The sequence below is a fragment of the Balaenoptera borealis genome (assembly GCF_965194805.1).
Source record: "Balaenoptera borealis genome assembly, chromosome: 8".
Classification (NCBI taxonomy): Eukaryota; Metazoa; Chordata; class Mammalia; order Artiodactyla; family Balaenopteridae; genus Balaenoptera; species Balaenoptera borealis.
In genome coordinates this window covers 77,680,132-77,707,938 of record NC_138865.1, presented here as the reverse complement: position 1 = coordinate 77,707,938, position 27,807 = coordinate 77,680,132, and the positions used below count along the sequence as shown (strand labels likewise).

Here is a 27,807-nt window from a genome sequence, read left to right as displayed (position 1 = left end):
ATTTATCTTCAGATCTCTCTTCTTGTAATATCTTTGTCTGGTTTTGGTATCAGGGTGATGCTGGGCTTATTGACTGAGTTGGGAAGTGTTTCCTCTTCTTCATTTTTCTGGGTGAGTTTGTATAGATATTATTTAAATCTTACTTATTTGGTAGAATCAACCAGTGAAACCATCTTTGTGGGAAAGTTTTAACTACAGATTCAATTTCTGTAATAGATATAGGGCTATTCAGGTTACGTGATTCTTCTTGAGTGTGCTTTGTGTCTTTTGAGGAACTTGTCCATTTAAGTTTTTAAATTTATTGGCATAAAGTTTTTATAATATTATCTTATTATCCTTTTATTGTCTGTGAGATCTGTAGTGACATCACTTCTCTCTTTCATAATATTTTATATTTGTGTTTTCTCTTTTTGTTTTATGATTAGTCTGGCTACAGGTTTATCTGCTTTATTGATCTTTTCACAGAACCAGCTCTTGGTTCATTGATTTTTCTTTGAATTCTATTTCATTGATTTCTGCTCCTTATTATTTCCTTTGTTCTGTTTACTTTGGGTTTAATTAGCTCCTTTTTTGTTTTTTGTTTTTTTTTGCTAGTTTGTTAAGGTAGAAGTCTTGGTCGTTGATTTGAGACTTTCTTCTTTTCTAGTATAGGCATTTAGTGCTATAAAATTCCTTCTAATCATTGTTCTAGCTATATCCTACAAATTCTGATATGTTATGTTTTCATTTGCATTCAGTAAATCTTTTTGTTTATTGTTAGGAAGCCTTAGATCTGAGTTGACAATTCTGCAGGACTTCACTTTTCATGATCTTAGTGCCCTGCTTCATATTTCTGTTCTACATATACTTTTCCATATAATAACATGTATGCATTTTTCAAAGCACCTCAACTCTTTTTAGAATGAGAAGCAGAAGCAAAAAGGTAAATATTGAATCAGTTATGTAAAATCACCTTTTGGAGGAGAGACTTAGCTTTGATAAAGACTCTTCTTTCAGGGAAAATACCACGAATTGCTGGGACCCCATAAAATATGAATTTAAATAGAGTTATTTTGGAAATAGTTAAAATGGCCAGAGTTAAACTAGAAATTATAACTGAGCTCAAGTACTAATAACTTGCATTTGTTTGTTGTCTTGTAGTTTGTCAATTTATCTCATTTCTTCTCTGCCCCTGGGAAGGACATAAGGCAGCCATTATTATTGGCTATCTCTTATTTTAAGGGTGAAGGGAATGGAGCTCATAGACATTACATCATTTGCCCAGTTCATATAGCTTCTAAGTGACAGAGCTAGAATTCTAACAAGTTCTTTTGGATCCAACCCTTACGTTTTTGTTGTTTTGCTCTATACCAGTAGTTCTCAAACTGTGGTCTCCCATCAGCTTTAGCACCACCTGGAAACATACTAGACATTCAAATTCTCCCTCCCCCCCAGACCTACTGAATCACAGATCCTGAGGGTGGGACCCAGTGATCTGTGGTTTAACACAGTCCTGGGTGATTCTGATGCACACTCAAGTTTAAGAACTGCTCCCCACCCTGGTTCTCAGTCATGACTGCAGATAGAAAAGTCACATGGATGCTTGGGTCCTGCCAGCATGAGTGATGGAAGTTCAAAGCTTCAAGGTGATTTTAATGTGTAGCCAATGTTAACAACCACTCCTCTTCAACATAGTACCTCTATTAATGTGATTCAAAACGTATTCAGACTAATGTCACTGTGTTCCAACAAGTGTTTTTCTCTCCAGGTCATAACAGTCAACACCTGCTCTCAAAGTGACCAACTGAACCCAGAGCCAGGAGAAAATAAGATCTCAGAAGAACAGAATTGCAGCAAGAACTGGATTCCGGTGTCCAAATTTAATCAGATAAGTATGTAACAGTCTACACTCTCGAATCCCAAAAATTCTGGTAGTGTTTCCTCAGGGTGTGATCTTTAGACCAGTGGCGGTCCCTGCTGTTCTTTCAAGTGGGAGATGAGAATGACCACACTCTCTTAGGAAAATAGCTCTTTTCTGCTTTTAGTTTTTATGAAAGGGATGCAATTTCCATTTGCTTAATGGAATAGTTGTCAGAATTTAGAAAAGAAAAATTAAAATTAATTAAAATTTAGATAGTCTCATATTCAGAGCTGTTGAATCTGGATCAGAGAGTATTCATTTAGTCTGATTTATGGGTGGGGTTGTCTAATTTTACAAATTCTTTAAAGTTCAAGTGACATTGATATGAACCTTTACACAGAATTCAGTGGATTGAGTTGTAGTTGGTTATTTACTACTGCTTACATATAGTGTTTGTTCCATTGGCAAATATCTCTTAAGCTTAATCGTAATGATGTTTGTAGAGGATAGAAGACAGATCAATGAGCTAGGAATGAAGACTGAGCTAGGCATAGAATGTGAAATAAGTCTGGATATATGAGGGCAGATTATGAATTAAGAGCAATGAACTGAACATTGAACTTCTTGCATTTGATAATAAGAGAACTTTACTAATTTTTAAACAGAGGGGACTATGTGATTAAGGAGTCATAAATATTTAAAATTATTTGAAATACTAACCTTAAGGTACAAATAGATATTGTATTGAAATCTATGTTACTATGCTTCTTTAAAACTTCGTTTGCTCTATGGTCACTGGTTTTCAACCAAGGGGTGATTCCCCCTCCCCAACCAACAATGTCTGAAGACATTGTAAGACATTTTTGGTTGTCACAACTGAAGGAGGGGCAGTTGCTCATGGCATCATTTTTGCATAAATTATTTATGTTTTTAAAAAAAATATAAAAGATATGGTTGATATAATATTGTATTATTTTTAGGTGTACAACATAATGGTTTGATATATGTATGTGTTGAAAACGATTGCCACAATAAGTTAACATCCATCACATAGTTACAATTATTTTTTCTTGTGATGAGAACTTTTAAGATCTATTGTCTTAGCAACTTTCAAATATACAATACAGTATTGTTAACTACAGTCAACATGCTGTACATTACCTCCCCAGGTATTTATTTATTTTATAGCTGGAGTTTGTACCTTTTGACCATCTTCACTCATCTCTCTCACCCTCCCATCCCCCAAATTATTTAAGTTCTTTCCAAAAAATTTCAAACTGAGAAAGAGGGGAGTGGCAGGAGGGTTCTGGCAAAGAATCTCATTCAAATCTGATGATCAGAAAGGAAGAGAAGATTTAGGGAGTTAGGCTGACTCCAGGCGCCTGGCTAATCAACTTGAACCACAGTCTGGGTTGAGAATTTTATTTTTTAAAAACTTGTCTGACTTAAGAATTAATTTAAAAAGAATTTTAAAAAAAATAAAATTTTGAGGGTGGGGAGGTGCCCTATCAGGTAGATCATTCTTTTTTTTTTTTTAAAGAGGCATTCTCTCTCAGCTGAGATTTTAAAGCTGGTGGAAGGCAAGCTTGCCAGCCATGAGCCATCTTTGTTTTGTTTTTCTTTTAATTTTATTTATTTGTTTATTTATTTTTGGCTGTGTTGGGTCTTCGTTTCTGTGCGAGGGCTTTCTCTAGTTGCGGCAAGCGGGGGCCACTCTTCATCGCGGTGCGCGGGCCTCTCACTATCGTGGCCTCTCTTGTTGCGGAGCACAGGCTCCAGACGCGCAGGCTCAGTAGTTGTGGCTCACGGGCCCAGTTGCTCTGCGGCATGTGGGATCTTCCCAGACCAGGGCTCGAACCCGTGTCCCCTGCATTAGCAGGCAGATTCTCAACCACTGCACCACCAGGGAAGCCCAGGTAGATCTTTCTATTTCTAAAGACAAAAAGTAAAGTTCTGAGGAAATCAACTATGAAAAGGAAAGAATTAAAAAAAAAAAAAAAAAAGGAAAGCATAGTTTGTTTAATTTTCATTATAATACTGTGCTATCATTGAAATCATATTTATCATAATTTTATGATGTTACAAAAAGTATCATACATGAAATTTTTTGATTTTTTTTTTCCAGTAGCTTTTTTGCATTTCCTGTATACTTTTTTTTTTTTCCAGCATAAAACAGTAGGAAAAAAATTAAATGGTTATTTCCTACATTTAGCCAGGAACTCTTTTTTTTTTTTTTCCACATTTTTATTGGAGTATAATTGCTTTACAATGTTGTGTTAGTGTCTGCTGTACAACAAAGTGAATCAGCTATATACATATATCCCCATATCCCCTCCCTCTTGAGCCTCTCTCCCACCTTCCCTATCCCACCCCTCTAGGTGGTCACAAAGTATCCATTTGATCTGCCTGTGCTGTTCAGCAGCTTCCCACTAGCCATCCATTTTACGTTTGGTAGTGTACATATGTCAATGCTACTCTCTCACTGCATCCCAGCTTCCCCTTCCCCCGCTGTGTCCTCAAGTCTGTTCTCTACGTTTGCATCTTTATTCCTGCCCTGCCACTAGGTTCATCAGTACCGTTTTTTTAGATTCCATATATATGCGTTAGTGTCAGTTTCGTTCCTTTTTACGGTGGAGTAATATTCCATTGTATATGTGTGCCACATCTTCTTTATCCATTCATCTGCTGATGGACATTTAGGTTGCTTCCATGTCCTTAGCCAGGGACTCTTAATAAGTATTATTCTCAGAATTAATCCAACCAAATATTTATTAAATTATTATTGGGCACCTGCTATGTGCCAGTGACTCTGTAAGTACCAGGTATAAAAAATAATAACAGTAATGATCCTTGTCAAGACTTTTTTAAGAAAAGGATAAAAATTAAAACTATTGGCTGGCATTCTTTTCTATCTTTCTTTTGTTTATGTTTTGTTTTCTTTTTTAAGTAGCCTACTGTAATGCCTGATGCAGCTGTTAAGGAAGAATTCCTAACAGTTTGGACCTCAAATTTCATGTATTTTTAAATAAGGCATGGATGATAGGGTACAGGGGAAGGTAAGTGTGCAAAAATTACTAAAGGTGTTTAATAGGAGGGCAGGTTATGGATAACTTAATTCTTTGATAGAGAAGTATAAATTGTTATAAATGTGAAGGTAACTATTGAAGAATAGAAATAGGGTATATAGCTTTCAACCACTTGAGTAAAGCTCAAAAAGGACAAAGGAATCTTGGTAAAACTTGCTAAAAAAAGGAAGAAAACCCTATATTCCAATTTAGATGAATGCACGGTGTTCAGATCTTTTATTTGGAACTGTGATTCAAGTGTAACATGTTTTCACGTATTCTCTATTTTTTTCCTTCCTTTTAACAAGGTCTAGAATCTTACATATATCAGAAAATGAAAAGTAGAGAAACTGAACGGCATTCTGTACAAGTCAGTGATTTTGTAAGGCAGTCTCAAGAGGTAAAAACATTTTATTTGATATTTTAAAAGCTCAGTTTCTCACCCTTTGTCCCCACACTTTATTCTTTCCTTGTTGTTCGCCTTTATGCAATTTATCCACCCAGTAATTTATCCTGGGTATTTTTATCATGAAATAGAAAGAATTTAGGAATTTTTGAAACTGTTTTCGCATATATAAAAGTTGCCATGTGGAAGAAAAATAAGATATTTTCAATACACTTTTAAGAGGTAGAGCTAACATCAACATATAGACTCTACTGGGAGACAGATTTCAGCCTGATTTGAGAAGGAATTTTTAGCAGTTGGAGCTTTCCAAGGATGGAATGGTTTATTTCTTGAAGTAGTAAGTGCCTCACTTAGTGTGGTTAATTAAACAGGCTAAGCAAACATCTTTGCAGATGTGTTGGAGGGGATTTGGACATTGCAGGGTAAAGGACTTTCAGTGTTTCTCTACCACTGATTTTGCAGTCTGTTTTTCTTACCATTTGCAAATATGTGCCTGTTTTATTGCCATCCACCATGAGGGAAGCGTGATCTAGTTAGACTAGCCCCCAAAATCTAATCTTGGTCTTGGTTTGAATATTACCTCTATGACCTTGGGAACTATATGAACATATACTAACAACCTCAGATGTTCTTGTCGGAATGCAATCTGTGAAAGTAAAATATAAGACTACTTGAAGGTAATTGGAGGCAGGAACCTGTCTGCCCTGTCAAATCCTGGCTCTGTCACTTCCTAGGTTTCAAAGCTATATACATCAATTAACCTGTGAGCTTCATTACCTGTATATCTAAAATGGGGTTAATGCCATCCTTACGAGACTGATAGTGGATAACAAAAATAACACCAATGAAAATGCCTAGAGTAATGCTTGGAGTATAGAAATAGAATGAGATATATTCAAGGTAACATTCTAAATAATCATCAACTGAAACAATAATCTGATGATAGGATATAATAATGGTCAATGTTTCCTGTCAACTTTGACCTTCTTTTCTTCTTTCATGTCATTAACTGATGTTATATGTTCACTCTCATTTTTGTAAAAACTGTTATGTATTACATTTTCTCTTTGATGTCCCCATAAAAGTAATTCTTTCTGTTAAGGTCAGTCACCACATTGAGTTACTCATATATTGTGCTAACATTATGCATCTTTCTAGCTTGAGTCTTGCATGTTTAGTAAGAGAAATATTGAGCCTAGAGGAAGGGAAAAAAAGAACTATACCCTCCAAGGAGTGTGTTCTGCAAATGTATTACTGGAAGCTTGGGGTGGGAGAGAGTTGGGTGAACATGTAATGACCTTTCCCTTCTGCCCAGGATCTAAGCAAAAACTCTTTGTGGAATTCAGGGAGCACCAAGGTCAATAGGAACTCTCAGTGAGTATTTCTAAATGTCTGTCTTTAAGCATCTTTGGCTTTTATTTTTTTTAACTGGATTGGGAATAAAGGTTTAATTGGGTCAGAAAAGGAGAAAAAAAAAAGTGTGTGTCCAATGACAGTATTTTTCTTGTGTTAGCAAGAATGAAAATTATTTATTCTCCTAGTTTTCCTGTTTCTGGCAACACGATCTCACCTTAGTGCCTTTTAAGAATATAATGATACATGTACTACTGTAGCAAATTAACCATTTGTCTTTTTTTTTAATTTAATTTTATTTTTGGCTGCGTTGGGTCTTCATTGCTGCACGCGGGCTTTCTCTAGTTGCGGCGAGCAGGGGCTACTCTTCGTTGTGGTGCATGGGCTTCTCATTGCGGTGGCTTCTCTTGTTGCGGAGCACGGGCTGTAGGCGCACAGGCTTCAGTAGTTGTGGCTTGTGGGCTCTAGCGCGCAGGCTCAGTAGTTGTGGCGCACTGGCTTAGTTGCTCCGTGGCATGTGGGATCATCCCGGACCTGGGCTCGAACCTGTGTCCCCTGCATTGGCAGGAGAATTCTTAACCACTGCACCACCAGGGAAGTCCCTAACCATTTGTCTTTTTAGTGTTGAAAAAGCACACATGAAATAATGAGTATCATATATTTTCTGATAGATAAGAGTGAAATTTGCATTAAAAAGTAGGAATAAATTTGTCTTGACTGAATATAAAAAGACTTAGAATGAAGACTAAATCATTTTTTTAGTTTTTTTTTTCAAAATTTTCCTTTTAGTTTATAAGATGGATCTTTTTGGTTTCTCCTTAACATCCTAAGTGTTTGTCAAAACAGTAACAATTTGAGAAGGATTGAGACAGAGAGAAAGGAAGACAGGGCTAGAGAGAGGAGATAGAGAACTCACCTTTTTATAGACTTGAGATCAAATTAACCATTCTTAGAGTTAACAGGAGCAGAATTCAAAAGCATCTGTACTCTACAAAGGGCCCGTTGATGCCAGGCAGGTGGAATATGGCGGTCAGTTTGCAGTCAGCTCTGTTTGAGATGGCCTTTTCTCTGGAGCTCTCAAGGTCTCTCTGTGCAAGCCTGCCTCTAGCCTTAATGTGCACATGAGTTTCTTCTCCCAAAGGTTCAGTAGTTTGTGCTCATGCAGAGTAGTGGGTTATTGCAGCATGAAATTAAACAATAATTGTAATTGTACTTGCTTCCCCAAGGACCTTAAATACTGGAGATATTCTTCGAATGTATTTATTCCAACTTGCCCATGGCCACTTGTGCACTTGAGCAGGGCATGTAACAATTTAAAGAGAGCTAATTTCAGCCTGTGAACATTTAGGGGCCATATGGGCTAATGAAACTGATTTGTTGGCTTGTCCAGAGATATTCACAGACTCATTTGTAGGCATCTGCTTTGCATAGTTCAGGAAGCCTTTAGTTTAATTGATCCAGAACAACACAAACACAGTTAAATCTTATATATGTTGTGTGATCACATAACTAATTGAAAACAAAAACCAACAACTGCTTTTCAGTTAGCTTAGGGCCTACTCAGTAAATTAATTACATGTATATCTGGTGCTCATTCTTCTATGAAAACAATTGTAGGGCTGTAAACTGTTTCTCTAAAGGTAGGGGTCAAATGTAACTAATACTCTTCCTTCAAACTAATATATACACATGTATATACATATATACTTATAGATTATATTATTACTGTTTCACACACTTTTCCTTTCTTTGATCATTGAAAAATTTGAAGCATTATCTAAACAACTTTAATTTTTCAAACAGGTTGAGAAGTTCAAATGGAGTTAACAGTAAGTTTTTATATTTTTATTTTTTCATCTTATCAGTGGTGAGGTTTACTCTCCTGCTGTCTCAGACTTTTATAGTTCTTGAAATCCTATTTATGATTTTTGTTTACTATACAAAGTAGCAAGTTCGGTAGAAAAGTAGAAAGTTGAATGTCTTTCTCCAGATAAATCAGGAGTGATGTCTGGTTTAAAATTTTTTGTTACCTGTTTTTGACTGTGATTTTAGTTTTCTCTGTGAGTGAGGGTATAGCCACTGAGCTCATTTAGACTGTTCAACAACTCTTACTGTCATCATTTAACACATTTCTATTTAAGAACCATTCATAAGATTGTATGTGGATCTCCTTTCCTATATGTCTTCAGTGGGACTCCATGCCCCAAGTGGCTAAGTAGGACCAAGCCTAGTTTGGTGAGACACCTCCCTGGTGAAGCCACTCTCATTAGCTACTTTCAAATTTCATCACAAACTGTACCTTTCCATCTTCCTGACCCCTTGATACAGACTGGGCACCTTCATCACTTATGTGAAACCTTCAGTGGCTTCCCATTACCTATAGGATGGGCTGCAAATCCCTTACTCTCAATGCTCTTGAGAGTCTGGCCCCAGTCCAAATTTCCAGGCTCATGAATGAGCCCTTTTATGCAATATTTCTTCCATGAAGAATGTGACCACCTACCTATTACCCTCTCCACGTGGTGTCTAGAAGGCATCTTCAAATGTGGAACAAGATGTTCCACCTCCCTTCTCTGCCATCTCAGGAAATGATAACTTTATCCTTCCCGTTGCTGAGGCCAAAGTCTTGCAATCGTACTTGACTCCCATTTTCTCACATTTCCACAGCCAACCCATCAGTAAGTCTTTCAAAATATATTGAGAAGCTGATCACTTTGCTACCCCCACATATCACTTTTCACCTCTTCCCTGGATTACAGGATGGCCTCCAAACTGTCGCTCTATTTCCAGAGAGCAGCTGGAATAACACTTTTAAACTCAAAGTCATATTGAGTCACTCTTCTGTTCAAATGGTGTTCCCGCTCACTCTGTAAAAGCAAAGTCCAAACACCGTCTACAAGGCCCTATTGATCTGCTCCCCCTCCTTCAACTCTCCCCTCTCGTTTGCTCTCGGCACAGTCCACTCTGGCCACTCTCTCCTCCTTAACACAGCACGTATGGTCCTGCCTCAGGATGCTTGCACTTGCCATTACTTCTGCCTGGAATACTCTTCATTTATCCATATGACTTACCCCCTCTCTGCCTTCGGGTCTTTGCTCACATTTCACCTTATCAGAGAGGTCTTTCCTAACCAACCTATATAATATAGAATAGTAATCTCCCTGTCTCCCACGCTTCCTAACTCTCTCAATATATATGTAATATACTATAATACTATATATTTACTTATTTACTTCCTATTTCCCTTTCCTACAATGTAGCCTTTATCTGTTTTCAGTACTGCTCTTTCTCTCGAGGATAGACTAATACCTGGCACATCGTAGGTCAATAGATATATGCTGAATGAATGTGAACAAGATCTCACAGCTCCTTAAATGGTGAAGCCAGGATTGAAACTCAGTTTTGTCAGACTCAGATGCCCGTACTCTATTTCACATTGTTTGTCTATGAAGATTCCCTAAGCCTCTATTTACAACTCTATTATATTACTTAGCAAACTGTATTGTGATTATAGTTTACGTGTATTTCATATTTGTTTTTCTCTAAGGTGGGAGCCACATCTTATTCACATCTCTCATGCCTAGCATGACCCTTAGTGGGAGCTAAATACTTTTTTTTTTTTTTAATTATTGAATCGAACTTAGAAAGGAACAGTCTTTTTTGATGATCTTACCTTTTACCCAGCACCCCCAGAGGGAGGGAGTTTCTTCCCTTCCTTATCCAGCAACAAGAAGCCAGAGACATCTGTGAAATTGGGCTCATTATGCTGCTTCCTCTACAAGGTATCAAGTAGTTCCCACCATGAGACTAAAGTTCTCGACTTTAATTTTGATTTTATGAAATGGCAAAATTGTTGCAAAGGATTTCTCTTGAGCCTTGTAATTTAGGACTTGAGCAGATAGAAGAGAACCAGTTAAACTTGCAAGAGGTGTTCCCAACACACAGTCTGTCTGTAACCAAACAAATCCCTTGCTGTCACATTCTCTGCCTCCTTCTTTGTTTCTCTTATATTCCTCTTAATGTGTTTTCATCATTTTGTTGTTATTTTAAGTCAGTGAAGTAGTGTGCTAATAACTTGGTATTAATAATGTCTTTATGTGGGTACTGCATCTTGGTAGGGAGCTCAGAGAACTGTGCTTCTGGGATGTCGTGCAATGTGATGGGCAGCCGAGTGCCTTGTGCAACACAGAGGTGTAATTGGTTCAAAGGAAATACATCTTTGAGGCTAATATTACCTGTCTTTCTTCAATTCCCTATATAAATATGTTTGGAGACATTGCATTGATGATTGGAAGCTGTCAGGATACCATGCACAATAACGTGGTTAAAGGATATTAGGCAATCTTTTTCGAAAACCGAGAAGCCATTCTGATTAACCCGTTCAATAATAACTTTGAAGGCATTATATTCATAAGCATGCATTTATCTCCAGCCGAGTAATTAAAATGCCAATCTTCTCTGTAATTTCAGAAATCTCAACCGCCTTAAAAAGCCCTCAAGAGTCTCACCATCATTATTCAGGTAGGATGCCTGTGTACATAGACATGTCAGTGGAGCTAAATGTCTGTGATTCTGCATTTGGAAACAGAAACACTGGTGAATTTGTGGTGTTGATATGGCTCCAACTTGGAAAGTTGTTGTTTACTCTGATGAGAGAATATTCAGATTTCTTAACTTGGGAAAACAAGCTTTTAGGATTTAAGAGAATTTGGATTAAAAAAAAAAATGTGTGTATTGGTAAGTTCCAAATTGTAAAGAGGAAAGATGACCTTGAGATCTGAAAATTCCTTACAAGCTCAAAAGCCAGAGATCTTTGTGTTTTGGACTGGGGAGGAGACAGGCCTGAGGCTAGTCCTCTGAGGAAGGGTTTTGCACCCTCACTGGGCCCTCAGTGAGGGTAACCACTGAATGAATGCCAACCCCACAGGGTAAATTCAACAAAGACACCTTAAGGGATGTTATTAAACAAGATGTCAAGGGTCTTGACTCTCTTAAGCAACATCACTTCACAGTGATTCAGTTGTCTTTCTTTCAAAGTGGGAATAATTGTACTTGCCCTTCCTGAGGAAAAATCTGCCAAAGGGCTAGTTGCGAATAAAGAGGGAAACACTTTGAAATGCAAAGCAGTGTAACAACCAACTGGACTCGTGCCATTGGGTGGTCTTTTGGGCATCGTTGCTCTCAGTATTGGTTTAATACATGAGCAAGCTTTTTATATAATCTGAAGCTCAGTACAAGAGTACAGGTGTATTGGTGTGATAATTTTTGTTATTATTATATCAAGGTCATGTGCTCAGGGTCCAGTAATAGGCTACCTTATCCTGAATTCTCCTCTGTAGTGAATAGTGTTTCTGTGGATTTCAGACTCCACATTCCAGGCTCTTGTAACTGGGTCTTTCAGCTCAGCAGTAATCCGTTATTTTGACTCCAGCTGTCAGCTGAAGAAAGTATCTGGTGAGGAACACTGTAACTCACATCGACTCCGATTTGTTAAGATACAGCTCTTAACAGGAAAATGCAGATCACTTGCTTCTAATTAAAACTGGTCTTCAGCTCTCTCTGGGAAAAGAAGATGAACTCTGCAAAATCAACAGTAGATGTCCCCACAGTCCGCTGTGCATTAGATTTGATCTGGAAAAGAAAAACCAGAAAGACCACAGATTAAAATGCTCTTTAAAAGCAAGTTCCGCATCTGAATGGATTAGTATGGTATTTGGTATTCAGGAGAGTGGAGGTAATAGCGCTGCCTCAGAACATATTATATAATCTCATATAATCTATTCCTAAGACTGGGATATCCTTCCTGTTTAAGGCATAGTTTATTTTAAATACTGTATTATAATTTTTTTTTTAAGATTTTTTTTAAAAATTAATTTATTAATTTATTTATTTTTGGCTGTGTTGGGTCTTCGTTTCTGTGCAAGGGCTTTTTCTAGTTGCGGCGAGGGGGGGGCCACTCTTCATCGTGGTGCATGGGCCTCTCACTGTCGCAGCCTCTCTTGTTGCGGAACACAGGCTCCAGACGCGCAGGCTCAGTAGTTGTGGCTCACGGGCCTAGTTACTCCGCGGCATGTAGGATCTTCCCAGACCAGGGCTTGAACCCATGTCCCCTGCATTGGCAGGCAGATTCTCAACCACTGTGCCACCAGGGAAGCCCCAAGATTTTTTTTTTTTGATGTGGACCATTTTTAAAGTCTTTATTGAATTTGTTACAATATTGCTTCTGTTTTATGTTTTGGTTTTTTGGCCCCGAGGCATGTGGGATCTTAGTTCACCCACCAGGGATTGAACCTCCACCCCCTGCATTGGAAAGCGAAGTCTTAACCACTGGACTGCCAGGGAAGTCCCTATAGATAATATTTTTGATAAAAGAAAAAATAAAGGGTCTTTGAAATAAAATATTTTAGCATTATATGAGTATATTGATGTGGGGGAGGCTTTCTGTAAATTCAGCCCACTGATGCATACTTAAACTAGTAAATCTGCTTTTGTTTGCAGCCATTGAAAGGAACAATTTAATGAGGCTTTCTCAGACCATACCATTTACACCAATCCAACTGTTTGGTGAGTGCCATTTCTACCTTCTTGAGGTTGTGCCAGGGCAAAGGCATAACATCTGAGTGAATCATAGGAGAAACCATTTTGCATAATTTTAGCTGCAAATTTTCTTTTGCCCATGGTTGCAGTTTAGTGATATTAATTTCCTAAAATGGAAAGTCTTGTTAACTGCCTGGCTGGTATCTAGAGTCAAAATCTGATATACTATGGGGATGGGACCTATAATGAGCAGCAGTTGGGGAAAAAGCAATAACGTTGCACCTGGCATTCACTGATTTCAGGCTGGAAGTAAGTAGAAAAGAAAAGAACCAACCCACCATGCGTAATAAATACAGAAGAAAGCATTAAACGGCAATACAGTAGAAGCTAATAGACATCTAAAGAGAAACGCTTTGTATATCGCTTTTTATTTGTTTGTTTTGTTTTTGTTTGTTTTGTTTCATGTAAACTAATTGCTCTTAACTCAGAGAGCAAATGTAATTTTTAAAGGCTGGAATAGTAAGGAAAAACAAGCTCTCAATAGCCAAGGCTACCGGCGTTTCTCTGTCCTGCCAATTGACAAAATAACAAGGGTCGCCACACTGTCCTAGATCTTGCTTCTCCTCAAACCCTTCACATGGGGACAGATGAGGTGGCTTCTGATCGTCAACGCAAATGCCTTCTCCTTCCACTTGGCTCCATAGCTGGTTTTACAACTCGGTAGCTCTGTTTCAGATCCTCTAGGTAATTAGAACTCTAAAGTGGCATTTATCTGGGCACCAGGAATACATATTTCAAAACATGTTACTAAGCATTACCTAGACATGTTCTTTGGTAAGCAATTAAATGCAAGAGTGAGCGAATAGGTTCTTTTCTTGGTAAACCAGTACAGTGTTTATAAGAAAAGTCATTTGAAGCTGAGTTGTAAGGAGAAAATTAAATACAGGCTGGACAGAAGTTGTATAGAATATGTCACTTCTGTTAGGAAGCATTGCCCAGTATATTCGGAGGAGTCTAGGTTGAATAAGAATGGCTCCCTGTTCAGCAGCCTAAAAGTGGAAGCTGTAGAGCGGTTAAAGAACATTTGTGTGTAAAATCTTTGAAGTGGGATTGGGTTTGTCTCCAAGGGTCTACTTCACATTAGCCAGGTTAACATATCTAATCTTTACAACAACCCAATGAAGAGAATGTTATTTTCACTTCCATTTTACTGATGAGGAAAGTGAGGCTTTAAGTAACTTGTCCAAAGGCACAAAGGAAGGAGGGAAAGGCTCTGGGGTATGACTTTGGTTCTAACTTTAACTGGGTTAAAACGTGCATTCTCAGTGGGGTAATATCACCCCCAAGAGAGCAAAAATATCTTTTTATTTTTATGTGTAAAGCACATACACACACACACACAGAGTACATAAACATAAACGGTATATATTTGGTATTACAATGTCAGGGAAGGGGCAATTAGGAAAAAAAGTCTAAAACAGCTCCTAAGGGGGATGATAATAAACACAGGGTTAAACTATCTCTTTAAAAGTACGCTAACACATATATATGGAATCTAAAAAAAAAAAAAGAAAATGGTCAGAAGAACCTAGGGGCAAGACAGGAATAAAGATGCAGACCTACTAGAGAATGGACTTGAGGATACGGGGAGGGGGAAGGGTAAGCTGGGACAAAGTGAGAGAGTGGCATGGACATATATACACTACCAAACGTAAGATAGATAGCTAGTGGGAAGCAGCCGCATAGCACAGGAAGATCAGCTCGGTGCTCTGTGACCACCTAGAGGGGTGGGATAGGGAGGGTGGGAGGGAGGGGGATACAAGAGGGAAGAGATATGGGAACATATGTATAACTGATTCACTTTGTTATAAAGCAGAAACTGACACACCATTGTAAAGTGATTATACTCTAATAAAGATGTTTAAAAAAAAAAGTACTTGTCTTTAACAAAAGAAGCATAGCCTTGCTACTCTGATTTTATTTTTGTCTAGTTATAATTTATAAGAAGAACAACTTAATATTTATGTGACATCTGATGCTTTGTTCATTCTCCCCCTCCCTCTTTACTGGACTGTAACATGGCCAGATGTCTGTACTTGCCTCTGAACAGATGAAATTCCCATTCCCCTCTGACCCTTTGAGAAACTGAACTGATTCTGAGTTGATATTTAGGACGCCGTTCATGTCACAGACATGGATCTCATTGAACCCCTCCCCTGCACTTCTCTTTGCCGCAGGAGAAGAAGTAACCGTCTACAGGCTGGAGGAGAGTTCCCCTTTGAATCTGGATAAAAGCATGTCTTCTTGGTCCCAGCGAGGGAGATCTGCAATGATCCAGGTGTTGTCCCAAGAGGAGATGGATGGTGGCCTCCGCAAAGCCATGAGAGTCATTAGTACCTGGTCTGAGGATGACGTCCTCAAGCCGGGGCACGTTTTCATTGTGAAGTCCTTTCTTCCTGAGGTTGTGCAGGCATGGCACAAAATCTTCCAGGAGAGTACTGTGCTTCATCTTTGCCTCAGGGTAAGTCAGAGACCCAGAGCCCAGATGGACAGGTCGAAGAAAGGGGATCTGGCTCTATCCTGGTCAAAGGCCATTATCTTTTTGTTTTTTTTTTTTGGTGAATATTTCCTTTATGTATAATATTCATATATCACAGATCATTGATTAGGAAATGTCAAATACCACTGATCTGATTAGAGTAGACATACACACATATTGATGTATATGCACACATATATATATGTATGTTTATATACATATGTATGTATATATTCACACATATTCATCTATAAAGCCAACATTTTACCTAATATGAAAACAGAGGCACACCCATCAAGGTCAGAACAAAGCGAGAATGCCCACCATCTCCACCACTATTCAACACATTACTGGAGGTATTAACCAACTCAGTTAGACAAGAGAAAACAAAAGTATAAAAACTGGAACAGAAAAAGAATGAAAACTAACTCTGTTTGCAGATGATATGATAGTAATGCTAGAAAACCTGAAGAACTAGTGATAAAAACAACTCAAGCAATAAAAGAAATCAGCAAGGTGGCAAGGTCAATAAAATTAACACACCAAAATTAATAACTTTCATATAAGCAAATAATAACTAGTAGAAGATATTTTGGAAAAGAAAACCCTGTTTACAATAGCAAGAAATTGAAAATGCTTAGAAATAAGTGGAATGTGAAATATTTAAAATCTATATGAGGAAAAATCACTCCTGAAAGATATAAAACTAAATTTGAACAAAGAGAAAGACAATCCTTAATCTTTTTTTTTTTTTTAAATAATACTCATTTTTTTTTAAAATTAATTAATTAATTTATTTATGACTGTGTTGGGTCTTTGTTTCTGTGCGAGGGCTTTCTCTAGTTGTGGCAAGTGGGGACCACTCTTCATCGCGGTGCGCGGGCCTCTCACCATCGTGGCCTCTCTTGTTGCGGAGCACAGGCTCCAGACGCGCAGGCTCAGTAATTGTGGCTCACGGGCCCAGTTGCTCCGTGGCATGTGGGATCTTCCCAGACCAGGGCTCGAACCCGTGTCCCCTGCATTGGCAGGCAGATTCTCAACCACTGCGCCACCAGGGAAGCCCAAAATATAAGTTCTCTTAAAGTTAATTTATAAATTTAATATTATCCCAATAAAGATTAGCAGATAAAAACTACTATGTATAAAGTAGATAAACAAAGTCCTACTATATAGCACAGGGAATTATATTCAATATCCTATAATAAGCCATAATGGAAAAGAATATTAAAAAGAATATATATGTGTATAATTGAATCACTTTGCTATACACCTGAAACTAACACAATGTTGTAAATCAACTATACTTCAATTTAAAAAAAATCCCAATAAAAATCCCAATAAACTCTTTTGTTTTTCTGGAGCTAGACACCTACTTAGAAAGAAAGGGAAATAATAAAACATACGTAAATGTATCTGCTTACTCTCGCAAAAGGAAGCATAGGAAGGTTAAACCAGAAAGCAGTGAAATAGATTGCCTAAAGGGGTGTGGAGGTGGAAGGCAAGAGGGAAGAGGAGATTAAGATGGAAAAAATAGGGGAAAGAGGACACTTCTCTGAGTATGCCTTTTTAATTTTTTTAATATCTTTATTGGAGTATAATTGCTTTACAATGTTGTGTTAGTTTTTGCTGTACAACAAAGTGAATCGGCAATATGTATACATATATCCCCATATCCCCTCCCTCTTGAGCCTCCCTCCCACCCTCCCTATCCCACCCCTCTAGGTCATCACAAAGCATCGAGCTGATCTCCCTGTGCTATGCAGCTGCTTCCCACTAGTTATCTATTTTACATTTGGTAGTGTATATATGTCAATGTTACTCTCTCACTTCGTCCCAGCTCCCCCTTCCCCCACTTTGTCCGTAGGTCCGTTCTCTACATCTACCTCTTTATTCCTGCCCTGGCACTAGGTTCATCAGTACTGTTTTTTTAGATGAAGGCCATTATCTTCAACCCAAAGGATAGCCTATTCTTTTTTGGAGGTGGTGGTATATTGTTATTTTTGGCTTTAGCTTTTGGAGTGGGTAGTGGTGGAAGCTGAATAAGGCTGAAAATCACACTTGGGAGGCCTCTAGTAATTCTGTGATCATTAATTAGTAGGCATCTGATAGTAAACCAATATTTTTATCAATGTTCCCTATTTTGCAGGAAATTCAACAACAAAGAGCTGCTCAGAAACTGATCTATACCTTCAACCAAGTGAAACCACAAACCATTCCCTACACTCCAAGGTGAGGAAATATTGGCACCCTGGTCCTTCATCTTATGTAGGAATTTCTGTCAATTTCTTCTCACCCCTGTTAGTCACGAGAAATACCAGACCCATGGGGAAGTTCCCCATGACCTTAACTTTGGTTTCTTCCTTACATAGTTCTCGGAGACAGTAAAAAGAGAATTAGACATCCTAGGTATGTTTTGGCTTAAATCGCTGAATTTATGTGAGTGGAAAAGAGAAGATCAAGCAGAGGCCATGACTAACCTCTCAATTACGAAAGCAGGCAGATCCCGGGTGTAGTTACTAATGTCCAGAAACATGATGGTAGAAAAACACTTCTATTTTAAGCATAGTTTCTTCTGTTATCTTACAGAAATTAGGAACCTTAAAGGAGTGAACTCTCGTTACTTTAACTTGAGTGTTTCCATACACTTGTATTCATTTAGCAAGACAGTTCATAGTTTGGTGCTGAGGACTTACAGTAAAGTTTTATTGTCTCATTTACAAGGAACTTCATAGAGCAAGACAAGAAAAGTTGAATCCAGTACTCTTTATAAAAGAGTTCCTCAGAAAGAAGGGAGGTGGGTAAACGTGGGGAAAACTCCCAGTCTTTGCATTCCATTCTTTCAGTAGAAAGGCAAAGACACGTGCATTGAGGCTGCTGGGACTAGAGTTAGGTCATCTCCCCTGGTGCTCTCTGTTCAGTAATATAAGTTCCACCTTTGCTGCCTTTCGAGGAATCAATGGCCTCTTCCCACCCTCCCTCGCCATAGGTTCCTGGAAGTTTTCTTAATCTACTGCCATTCAGCCAAGCAGTGGTTGACCATTGAGAAGTATATGACTGGGGAGTTCCGGAAGTACAACAACAACAACGGTGATGAAATTGCCCCCAGCAACACCTTGGAGGAGCTGATGTTGGCTTTCTCTCACTGGACCTATGAGTATACTCGGGGAGAGCTGCTGGTTTTAGACTTGCAAGGTGATTGATAGCTGAGGATTTGACACAACAAGCATGAGGCAAAGTTCAGGAAACATTGACCAGGGATTGCTTTCTCAATGTCATTGTCACCTACACTTGACCCCAGCTCTTTCTTTACTCAAAGCCATAGTTAAGGTCTTTCAATGGAGACATTCCTTGGCAGTGTGTACTTTTTTTTTTTTTTTTTTTAAAAACAGGAGATGGTATCTGTTTTCTGAATTTATTTATTGTTTGTGGAACTGTTCTAAGTGGGAGGAACCAGACAGGTGTCCCGAGAGATCATGCAAGAACCAGGATGGGTAATGTATGGAGTTGCTCTATCTAGCTTTGAAGGGAGGTGGCACCATTTATTTCAGAGACATTGTACAGCGATGATCATGAGCACCTACTGTGCTGCTTCTCACCTAGATCAAGAGAAAAATATAGGCAGATGATTAGCTGCCCAGAATTTAAAGTTATCTAAAATGTTAATCTAAATGGGGAATGAGTTTTATACCCAATTTTCCAGTTTTATGGCTTTTCTTTGAACTTATGTTCACAATAACACTTAAGCATGCATTTATACACACAGGAAAGTTTAAATTCTGATCATTTTTCATGATTTTGAGCTCAGTATTTTAGCAGTTTATAGTTTAGCTTGTTCTCTTTGCTGTGTACCTTGATATAAGAGTTCACAAAAGTATAAACTCAGTCTGTGAAGGGCAACTCAGTGCACTCTTATTTAATGGAAGCCTTTGATCAATGCATCTTTCTACTATCAACACCTCACATGTGACTTATAATCCTGCAGCACGAAACAGAGTATCTCTAGCAGGCTTTCCTTGCAGGGACAGAACAAAATATGTATTAAGGTCAAAGTTTAGTCTCTGGGCTCACTGACTGGGGCTTTGGTTTTAAATAAGGGATTTAGCCCAGGCACTTTCATAGAAATTATCTCATTTAATCCCAGAAGCAGCACCTTGAGGTAGATATTATGGGGACTTTAGGCCCAGAAAGTTTAAATAACTTGCCCAAGGTTGCACAGCGGCTTAAGCGGAAGCCAGGATGCAGACTTGAGCTGGTTTGACCATCCGTGTTCTTTCCTTTTCACTGTTCTGTCTTTTATTTCTCTATAAGTTTCATAGCTATAGGACATTACCATGTTCTGGTTCATTTAAAATGATAAGGCCTTTTCCTTGTCCTCTCTGACTTTCCCATCTCTCCACACCTGGGATTCTGTGCTGAAAGCCAGACTTGGAGGATGGAGACAGTCGAGAGGAACAGGCAATCCTGGGACATCATGAGCAATGTACACTAAGATTGCAAACCCATTTTGACTGAAATTTCTGCCACATGCTCAAGGATATATATATATATATATACTTTTCAAACTACACCTAAGTCCTTCTGTCCTTTCAGATCTATGCTGTTCACAAGGTGTGAATTATATTTCTAACCCTCAAACACAGTATTTTAGGAAGCAATATAAACAAAGTTAAAACAGTCAAGATGATTCAGCTTTTAAACCAGCAAGTACAGTATGATCCATGTAAACCCTGCACACTGATGCCCAAGGCTGCTTTTGTAGCTCATGTTGGGGAAAGGTTGATTGTTTTCATCTATACTTGAGTGTCTGTGCTTTGAGTTTTGGGTGGAGATGTTTACAAAGTAAAAAACAAACAAAAAAACAATCAAAGAAAAACTTTAAGGAATTAATGATGACTCTTCAGTGTGTTTTTGTTTAATGATGTTTATATTTGGGGATTTTTATGTCTCTTAGTAATCCAAAGTGACATTAAACAGAACAAGCACTGCATTGATAGTCTTAGGGGAAAAAGGAATTAACTTTATTTTTTTACTGGGCAATTATGTGAATTGCAGAAACAGACCACTCCAAATAAACTATGTCAAAACATTGACCTTCAAAGGAGGGAAGAGTGGACATCATAGAATGAACATGAAGAAATTGAAATACTTATCGGAGAGTTTTGCCAATTGGTTAGCCCTGAATTTATGGAAGAACGTGAATCCTATAATAGTAATTACAAGCAGTTATATTACTACTGCTACTAGCTAACATTTACTAAATAGTTATTTTGTGTCAATCACTCGGTTAAAGGCTTATGTGCATTAATATGTTTAATCCAAACCAGGTTGGAAAGGAAAAATGGGGTAATATAATGTATTCTTAAAATATCGTAATAGTCCTCAGTTCAGTTATGTTTTACATTTAATTGATTAGTCTTTCTAGTCTTTGGAGAGATGATGTGCGTTGTCTGGGTGGCAGGGAGTGGAGACTGAAAGACCAGTTAGCTGCAGTTAGGAGAGGCCCTGTCATCGCGGTCCTGGGGGCTGACTCCTGGCTCCACCGTGAATTAGCTGCATGACCAGGGGGCAACCACCTTGAGTCCCACTTTCCTCATTTGTAATAATAATGGTAAATAATGTTATGCACTTAACTCAGAGGGTTGTTAAGGGGCTGAAATGAAGCAAGTTCCCGACGCAGTGAATGTTAGTTATTGTTGTCAGTGTTAGTCTCTGTGTGGCTTGTTAAAATGGAAGTTCATCTTCAGTTGTGGGTAGTCTACTCCTTGCTGTGTGGTCCTGGTGATACTTGAGGGAGATCCCAGCTTTGGCCTCTGTAGAGTGAAGCCCTGGTCGGCTTGCTGTGGCTCCCTATCGCTCTGAGGGAAAGAAGGAATGAGAAACACTCCGGCAGTTTATTCTTTCAGTTTCTTCTTTTCTTCTCTTTACTTTATTCCAAGGGAGTGCCAATCATTAACCCAGGAGCTACCACATCAGGCCAGGAAGCTGAACTCTAGGGAGAGGCTTGACTAATTTCTGATCACTTGTAATTATACTGTAGTCTTCCAGCCTCCTTCCATTGAAAAATCTTACACGTGAGAGCCTGAATCGTCATCATTATATGTGAAATCCAATATTTAGTTTCCAGCAATAGGAATGAAAAACAATTGTATTTCAAATTACAGTGGTCTGTGGCATGTTTTTTTTTTTTAAGCTCACTATTTTTTTTCAAAGAACTTTTGGAGATATTAATTTTTTATTCAACAAAGCAGTTTCCAGTATAAGTCAGCATTAGCATCAGCATCAGCATGGTGCATTCTGCTGCTACAGGGAAGGTGACTTCTTTCCATTGATGTAGAAGTTTATTTGATGCATCCCAAGGTGATTGGAATCAGAATGTAGGTCTCTGAGTTTCTCCTAAGGGCGTGCTATGTACTGCCTGTACATGGGCATTTACTCTGTTAATGCCAGTAAAGAGATAGCACTGGAATTTTTAGATCTTAAAATGTCTTATTGTCTTTCATGTTTTCCAAATATCTACGTACGTGTGTAGGACGGGCACCTATGTTAAAGTTTGCCAATTGGGTGACTCCTGTGTAGCCGGGAGAGGCTGGGGTGGTCGTAGTGGGTGTGGTGGTGCAGCATGATTGGTTCTCTGAACTGCTTTCTTTTTTTAACTCATCGGAATGCCCCTTCTGCCATTCAAGGGTCCCAAAAGATGTTTTTAGCAGTTAAGCTTTGAGCTGTCAGATTGAGTTTAGGGATATAAAGGTTTGTAGAAACTCTTTACCCTCAGTCTTATAGGAGGTTCTAGTCATTAGGAAATAGTACTTTAGGAAAGTGAGATAATCAGAACATGATTTTACCAGTGGTAAGAAAATAGAATTTTACTTCACAAGAGCTCTTGATAGAATAAAGACAATAAAAATAGCAGGTGACATGTTTCAGCTTCTTCTGGATCAGACATTTTGCTAAGCAGTTTGTATATGCTAGTTCATGTAATCCTCTCAGTAACCCTAAAGGATAAGGCCTGCGATTATCCACACTTTCAGGTGATACAGTTGAGACTCAGAGAGATTAAAGAAGGTGTCCAGATCACACAACTAGGGAGTGATGGGGCTGTGAGTGGGACCCAGATCCTTTGACTTCTGCCTATTTAACAGGCTACAAGACTGAAAGTAAATGGGAGCTGATGTGATTTTGATAGACTTTTTTTCCCCTATAAAACCTCCTTTTCCACAATTCTTTAGGTATTGTGCGTATTTCAGCTTAAATTTACAGTTTACTCAGATGTCAGCCTAAAGCTTTCATCACTGCTGGGAATTGTAGGCATAAAGTCAGGTCTGAGCTTAAATGTGTGAAGGATTTGTAGCCTTTAGTCTCTCTATTGGTGGTACATGGGCTGTCTGTTTGTTGTTTATTTACTACATAGTTAAACATAGTTGTTCTGTTTATTTGCTACATGTTTGCTGTATAGTTAGGGTCTTGTTAGGCTGTTCCTTTTTATATCTGTAATGAGAAAAGCATAAAGAGCGCAGCCTCTTCATATGACTTTTTCTTTAAAAAGCAAAGCACATTTTGCATACTGCCCCTTGAGCCTGTGTTTCAGACTTATTTTCCCTTTCCCTATTCAAAATCAGTGTACAAAGAGATTCTAAGCCAAGTGTTCTGAAAGGGGCTCTGGGTAGAATTCAGAGGATCTGTGTACTTTGATGAAAAAAGAAATGAAAATTATACCTTGGGACTTCCCTGGTGGCGCAGTGGTTAGGAATCTGCCTGCCAATGCAGGGGACATGGGTTCGAGCCCAGGTCCGGGAAGATCCCACATGCCGCAGAGCAACTAAGCCCGTGAGCCACAACTGCTGAGCCCGCGTGCCACAACTACTGCAGCCCGCGTGCCTAGAGCCTGTGCTCTGCAACAAAGAGAAGCCACTGCAGTGAGAAGCCCGCATACCACTACAAAGAGTAGCCCTGCTCGCCGCAACTAGAGAAAGCCTATGCACAGCAACGAAGACCCAACACAGCCAATAAATAAATACAGTTATTTAAAAAATAATAGTAAAAAAACTATAATTACACCTTTATTTCACTAACCTATAGCTGAAATTCATCATTTCCTTCAGTTATAACGGAGACGACAGATCACAGTTGTATTAGCAGTACCTGTGACTGTTTGCAATAGCAATTACAGGTATTAACATAGCACATTGCAGTGTTGGCAGATATCTCAAAATACTGGTTGTATTTGTTACTTGTTGGATGTTATAGTGTTATTAGACTTGTGCTTGATCCTGTTATTTAACATACTAATACAAGCACGTGTATTGCAATACAATTTAAAAAATATTTTGATCACTGTATTTCAGTATCATTGGTTTACTTTGTAATCTCATGTATTCAAACTATGCATTTAAAAACATTATTCTGAGAAGGGGGTCCCTTAGCTTCATCAGACTGCCAAAAGGGTCATGAACCAAAAAAGGTTGAAAACCCCCTACTTAAACAGGTTATTTTCCTAAGGAAGTCAGTTTCTCAGGGGAATGGTCTATAAACTATAAGGATTACATTTTCTTGTGAAAGGTTTAACATATGGTAAAACATACAGAATATAGTAAAAATCTTTCTTTTTTAAAGTAGTGGTTAGAAAATGTGTTTTTTTTAAACAAATAGAAATATACAATAATGTTATACATTTTATATGATTTTTAAATAAATTTCCCACAAGGTTGGTCTCTTCCAAGGCAAGGGGACCAGTGCTGATTAGAGGACGATCTCAGACATTGTCGGCTTATGCCCACATGGTGCATTCACCTGTCTGACTGGCTTACCTGTGAAATGCTGCCTTTGGAAGTCAGTCTCACCACCACTCGCATTTTATAACAGATTCACTTTGGTGTTGATCCCTGTTTTGATAAATGTTAGTTTTATATGACACGTTATCCTTTTATGCTTTGGTGCCGTTTTTTAAGAAGTAAAATTTATTGAAGGATCACATACATTCAGGAAATTACACACAGCATGAGCGTACATCTCAAAGAATTTCCACAACTGAACACGTGTGTGTAACCAGCACCCAGATCAGGCATGTGGGGATGTGGGGTGTTTGTATTCTTCTGTTTATAAACGCTATATATATATATGTATATATATGTATATATATACATACATATATATATATATATATATATATATATATATATAGCATTTGATATGTGTCTTTGATGGAGCGGAGGTGATACCTGCAGAACCACACAGCACCCTGCACCTTGCTGAGCACTGATGGACTCCATCTAAGGAGACCACGGACTAGGGGGAAGGACGCAAGCTTTGGCTGAGCTTCAATCCTGTTATGACCTCTTGTGGTCTGTGCAACCTCTGACAAGTTGCTTAATCTCTTTGAACATCAATGTACTCATTGGTAAAATGAGGCTGTGAGGATGCTAATACTTTTCTTTCACGATTGCCAAGAATTAGAAAAAATAAAATAAGAAAAAATAAAATTAGAATGTCTAGTATGTACAAGTGGTAAATGAATGATGGATGCTATTATCAGGAACTGTGAACACATCACAAAAACACTTTTTTGTAGCCTAGAGGTTTATTGCAGCATAATAGAGGGGGTTGCGGGAGACAGGGCATCAACTAAAGTTTTCAAACTTGCCTGGACAATTTAGTAGAGTTAATTCACATGATGTTGAGTTTACTACAGGGTGGGTGTCTAGTTAATAGTAGAGTTAATTCACAGGATGTTGAGTTTACTACAGGATGGATGTATAGTTAATAGTAGAGTTAATTCACATGATGTTGAATTTACTACAGGGTGGATGTAGGTATAAGAAAGAATTTTAAATTTGGTTATTATTTTCTTGAATTTCTGAGAAAATGAAATTCCCCATTTGGTAAATGAATTTTCTTTTTCTTTGGAGGTGTTGGAGAAAATTTGACAGATCCATCTGTTATAAAACCTGAAGAAAAACAGTAAGTTAATTTATCATTTAGAAAATTGCATTTAACACATTGTACATGGTTTCTTAAAAATAATTTTTAAACATTTCTATATCTTGCCTAGATCCTAGAAAGGTTTTGATGTCCCTTTTATCTATATCTGTATCTTTATCCAAAAATATCTATATCCAAATACAATACAATAAAATACAATAAGATTTAAAATACAATAAGATTTTAAAGAATGCATAGATTAGGAAATAGGGGCAAAAAGAAAAGAAGGAAATAAAGTAAGATTAAATCTGGAGTTGTTAGTACACAAAAATGGAAACTATGTGTAAAGACCAATGCAGTGGCCAGAACTTTGTTGCAAATTTGACTCTGAGTTTTCTAGTGGCCCAGACAAAAGAGAAATATGGGTAAATTCAGCCTCCATAGGCTTTGACATGAAAACAATTAATGGCATACGAGAAGCACAGTTTCCTTTGTTGTCATCACAGTGGAGTCATTGCATCTTATCATGGGCACTGTCTTCCATTACATGCCTATAAAACGAAAGCTGAGGGCATGAAGTGTGGTATTCAGTAACAGCAAATCTATGAGAGGACAAAACAGTGGGGCTTAAATATGGAGCCATCAGATTGTTAGTTCAGGACTGAAGTGTAAATTATATAGAGAGATGAGTCATCTCCCTATCCTTTGAATTCCCATGGGCATTTTATCCCATAAGCAGGCTTTTGGGAAGACTTGGCAGTAGAGGAGATGGTATTCTTCTGTTAAAGGTGGAGTAAAAGGAAGAGATGGTGATGATTAAGGGAGGATCAACATGGCAGATGACAGTGGTTTTCAAACACGAGCTTTCATCATAATCACCAGGAGAGCTTGTTAAAACACAGATTGCTGCCTCCTACCCCCAGCATTTGATTACCCTGGTTTCTGATTCAGTGGGTTTGGGATGGGTCCAAATAATGTAACAAGTTCCCAGATGATTCTAATTCTGCTGGCCTAGTGCCCACACTTTGAGAACTGCTAGCATACAAAATTCTAATTTCTTAGTTATCCTAAGTGTCTATACTTGACCCCTGGGTTGTAAAACACACACACACACACACACATATATATAATTATATAAGTGGGCAATTCATATATGATGAAATCTGAAACTTTTACTTCCCTCCTATTGGACTCATATTGTAAATATTCACTGCCTTAATGCTCTGTTCTTTTACTGAACGATTTAATCTAAATATGGTACCATTTGTAGGCGTCTATGCAAAGAGGTACATCTAAAAGTGTATTAGCTACTCCTGTGAACTAAGAGAGCTAGAGAAGATAAAGGTGAGCCATGTTGCTCCTGTGAATCCAAATCCCATGATATTTGACCATGGAGTTCATGTTGTAACCCTTAGGGTACAGATAAAGGCTTTGTTATTTTTCACTTTAGCAGAGTTGAAGTATTTTTGGCTAAAAATACATATTATTTCTTCAGCAGCCCAGTGTGCCCAAGGGTTTTTAGTAGGAACCTGTATTACAAGTACTTCCTTTATAATTTTGCAGTGAAATTTTTTTTGCATATAAAATGGATCAAGTTGATGTATACTCTATCATTTATTAAATTTTGACCTTGGTATATATATGTAATATGACCTGAATATTTCCAACTTTTAGAATTCTAAGAAGATTATATTATTCCTCTTGACAGTTGAGTATTTAATTGCATTCTATATCTATAGGCCAGTGGGTCTCAATTTCTATTAGGGTTACCTAGGGAACTTAAAAAAAAATGCTGCTCAGAATTAGCATCAAGTCAGAATCTCAGAGTATAGGACCCTGATGTCTGTATTTTTCAGAAGTTCCCCATGTGATTCTAATGGGCAGTCAGGGTTGGGAGCCTCTGTCTTATGTCAAACTTTATTTTTTATGACTTGAGGATGTCATAAACTTTGGAAGCTGATAGATTGGTATCACTGTAGCCTGCCTGGTTTTGTGGAGTCACCTAATTTTGGGTGCAGTTGGTCTTCATGGTGAAGATATAAGTATTATTTTCTCACAATGTGGTGAATTACATCTAATCAGTTCAATGAGGCTCACATTTTGGGATGCCATCTATTTGTTAAACTTTTGCTACACAAAGCACAGGCCATGA

General features: G+C 38.1%; 1 protein-coding gene across 12 annotated transcripts in view; it reads left to right on the top strand.

The window, feature by feature from the left end:
* Nucleotides 1-27,807, top strand: part of TRPM6 (transient receptor potential cation channel subfamily M member 6) — a 217,030-nt gene that overhangs the window by 183,675 nt on the left and 5,548 nt on the right. For 11 of the 12 annotated variants that reach the window (XM_082401319.1, XM_082401318.1, XM_082401322.1 and 8 more), the window contains 10 exons: nt 1,748-1,871; nt 5,214-5,305; nt 6,627-6,685; nt 8,468-8,493; nt 11,135-11,185; nt 13,163-13,228; nt 15,439-15,722; nt 17,887-17,969; nt 18,727-18,932; nt 25,643-25,694. In XM_082401319.1, coding sequence (XP_082257445.1) covers nt 1,748-1,871; nt 5,214-5,305; nt 6,627-6,685; nt 8,468-8,493; nt 11,135-11,185; nt 13,163-13,228; nt 15,439-15,722; nt 17,887-17,969; nt 18,727-18,932; nt 25,643-25,694 — 1,043 coding nt within the window. The remainder of the gene's footprint in view (nt 1-1,747; nt 1,872-5,213; nt 5,306-6,626; nt 6,686-8,467; nt 8,494-11,134; nt 11,186-13,162; nt 13,229-15,438; nt 15,723-17,886; nt 17,970-18,726; nt 18,933-25,642; nt 25,695-27,807) is intronic. The other variant, XR_014247276.1, reaches the window with a different exon arrangement.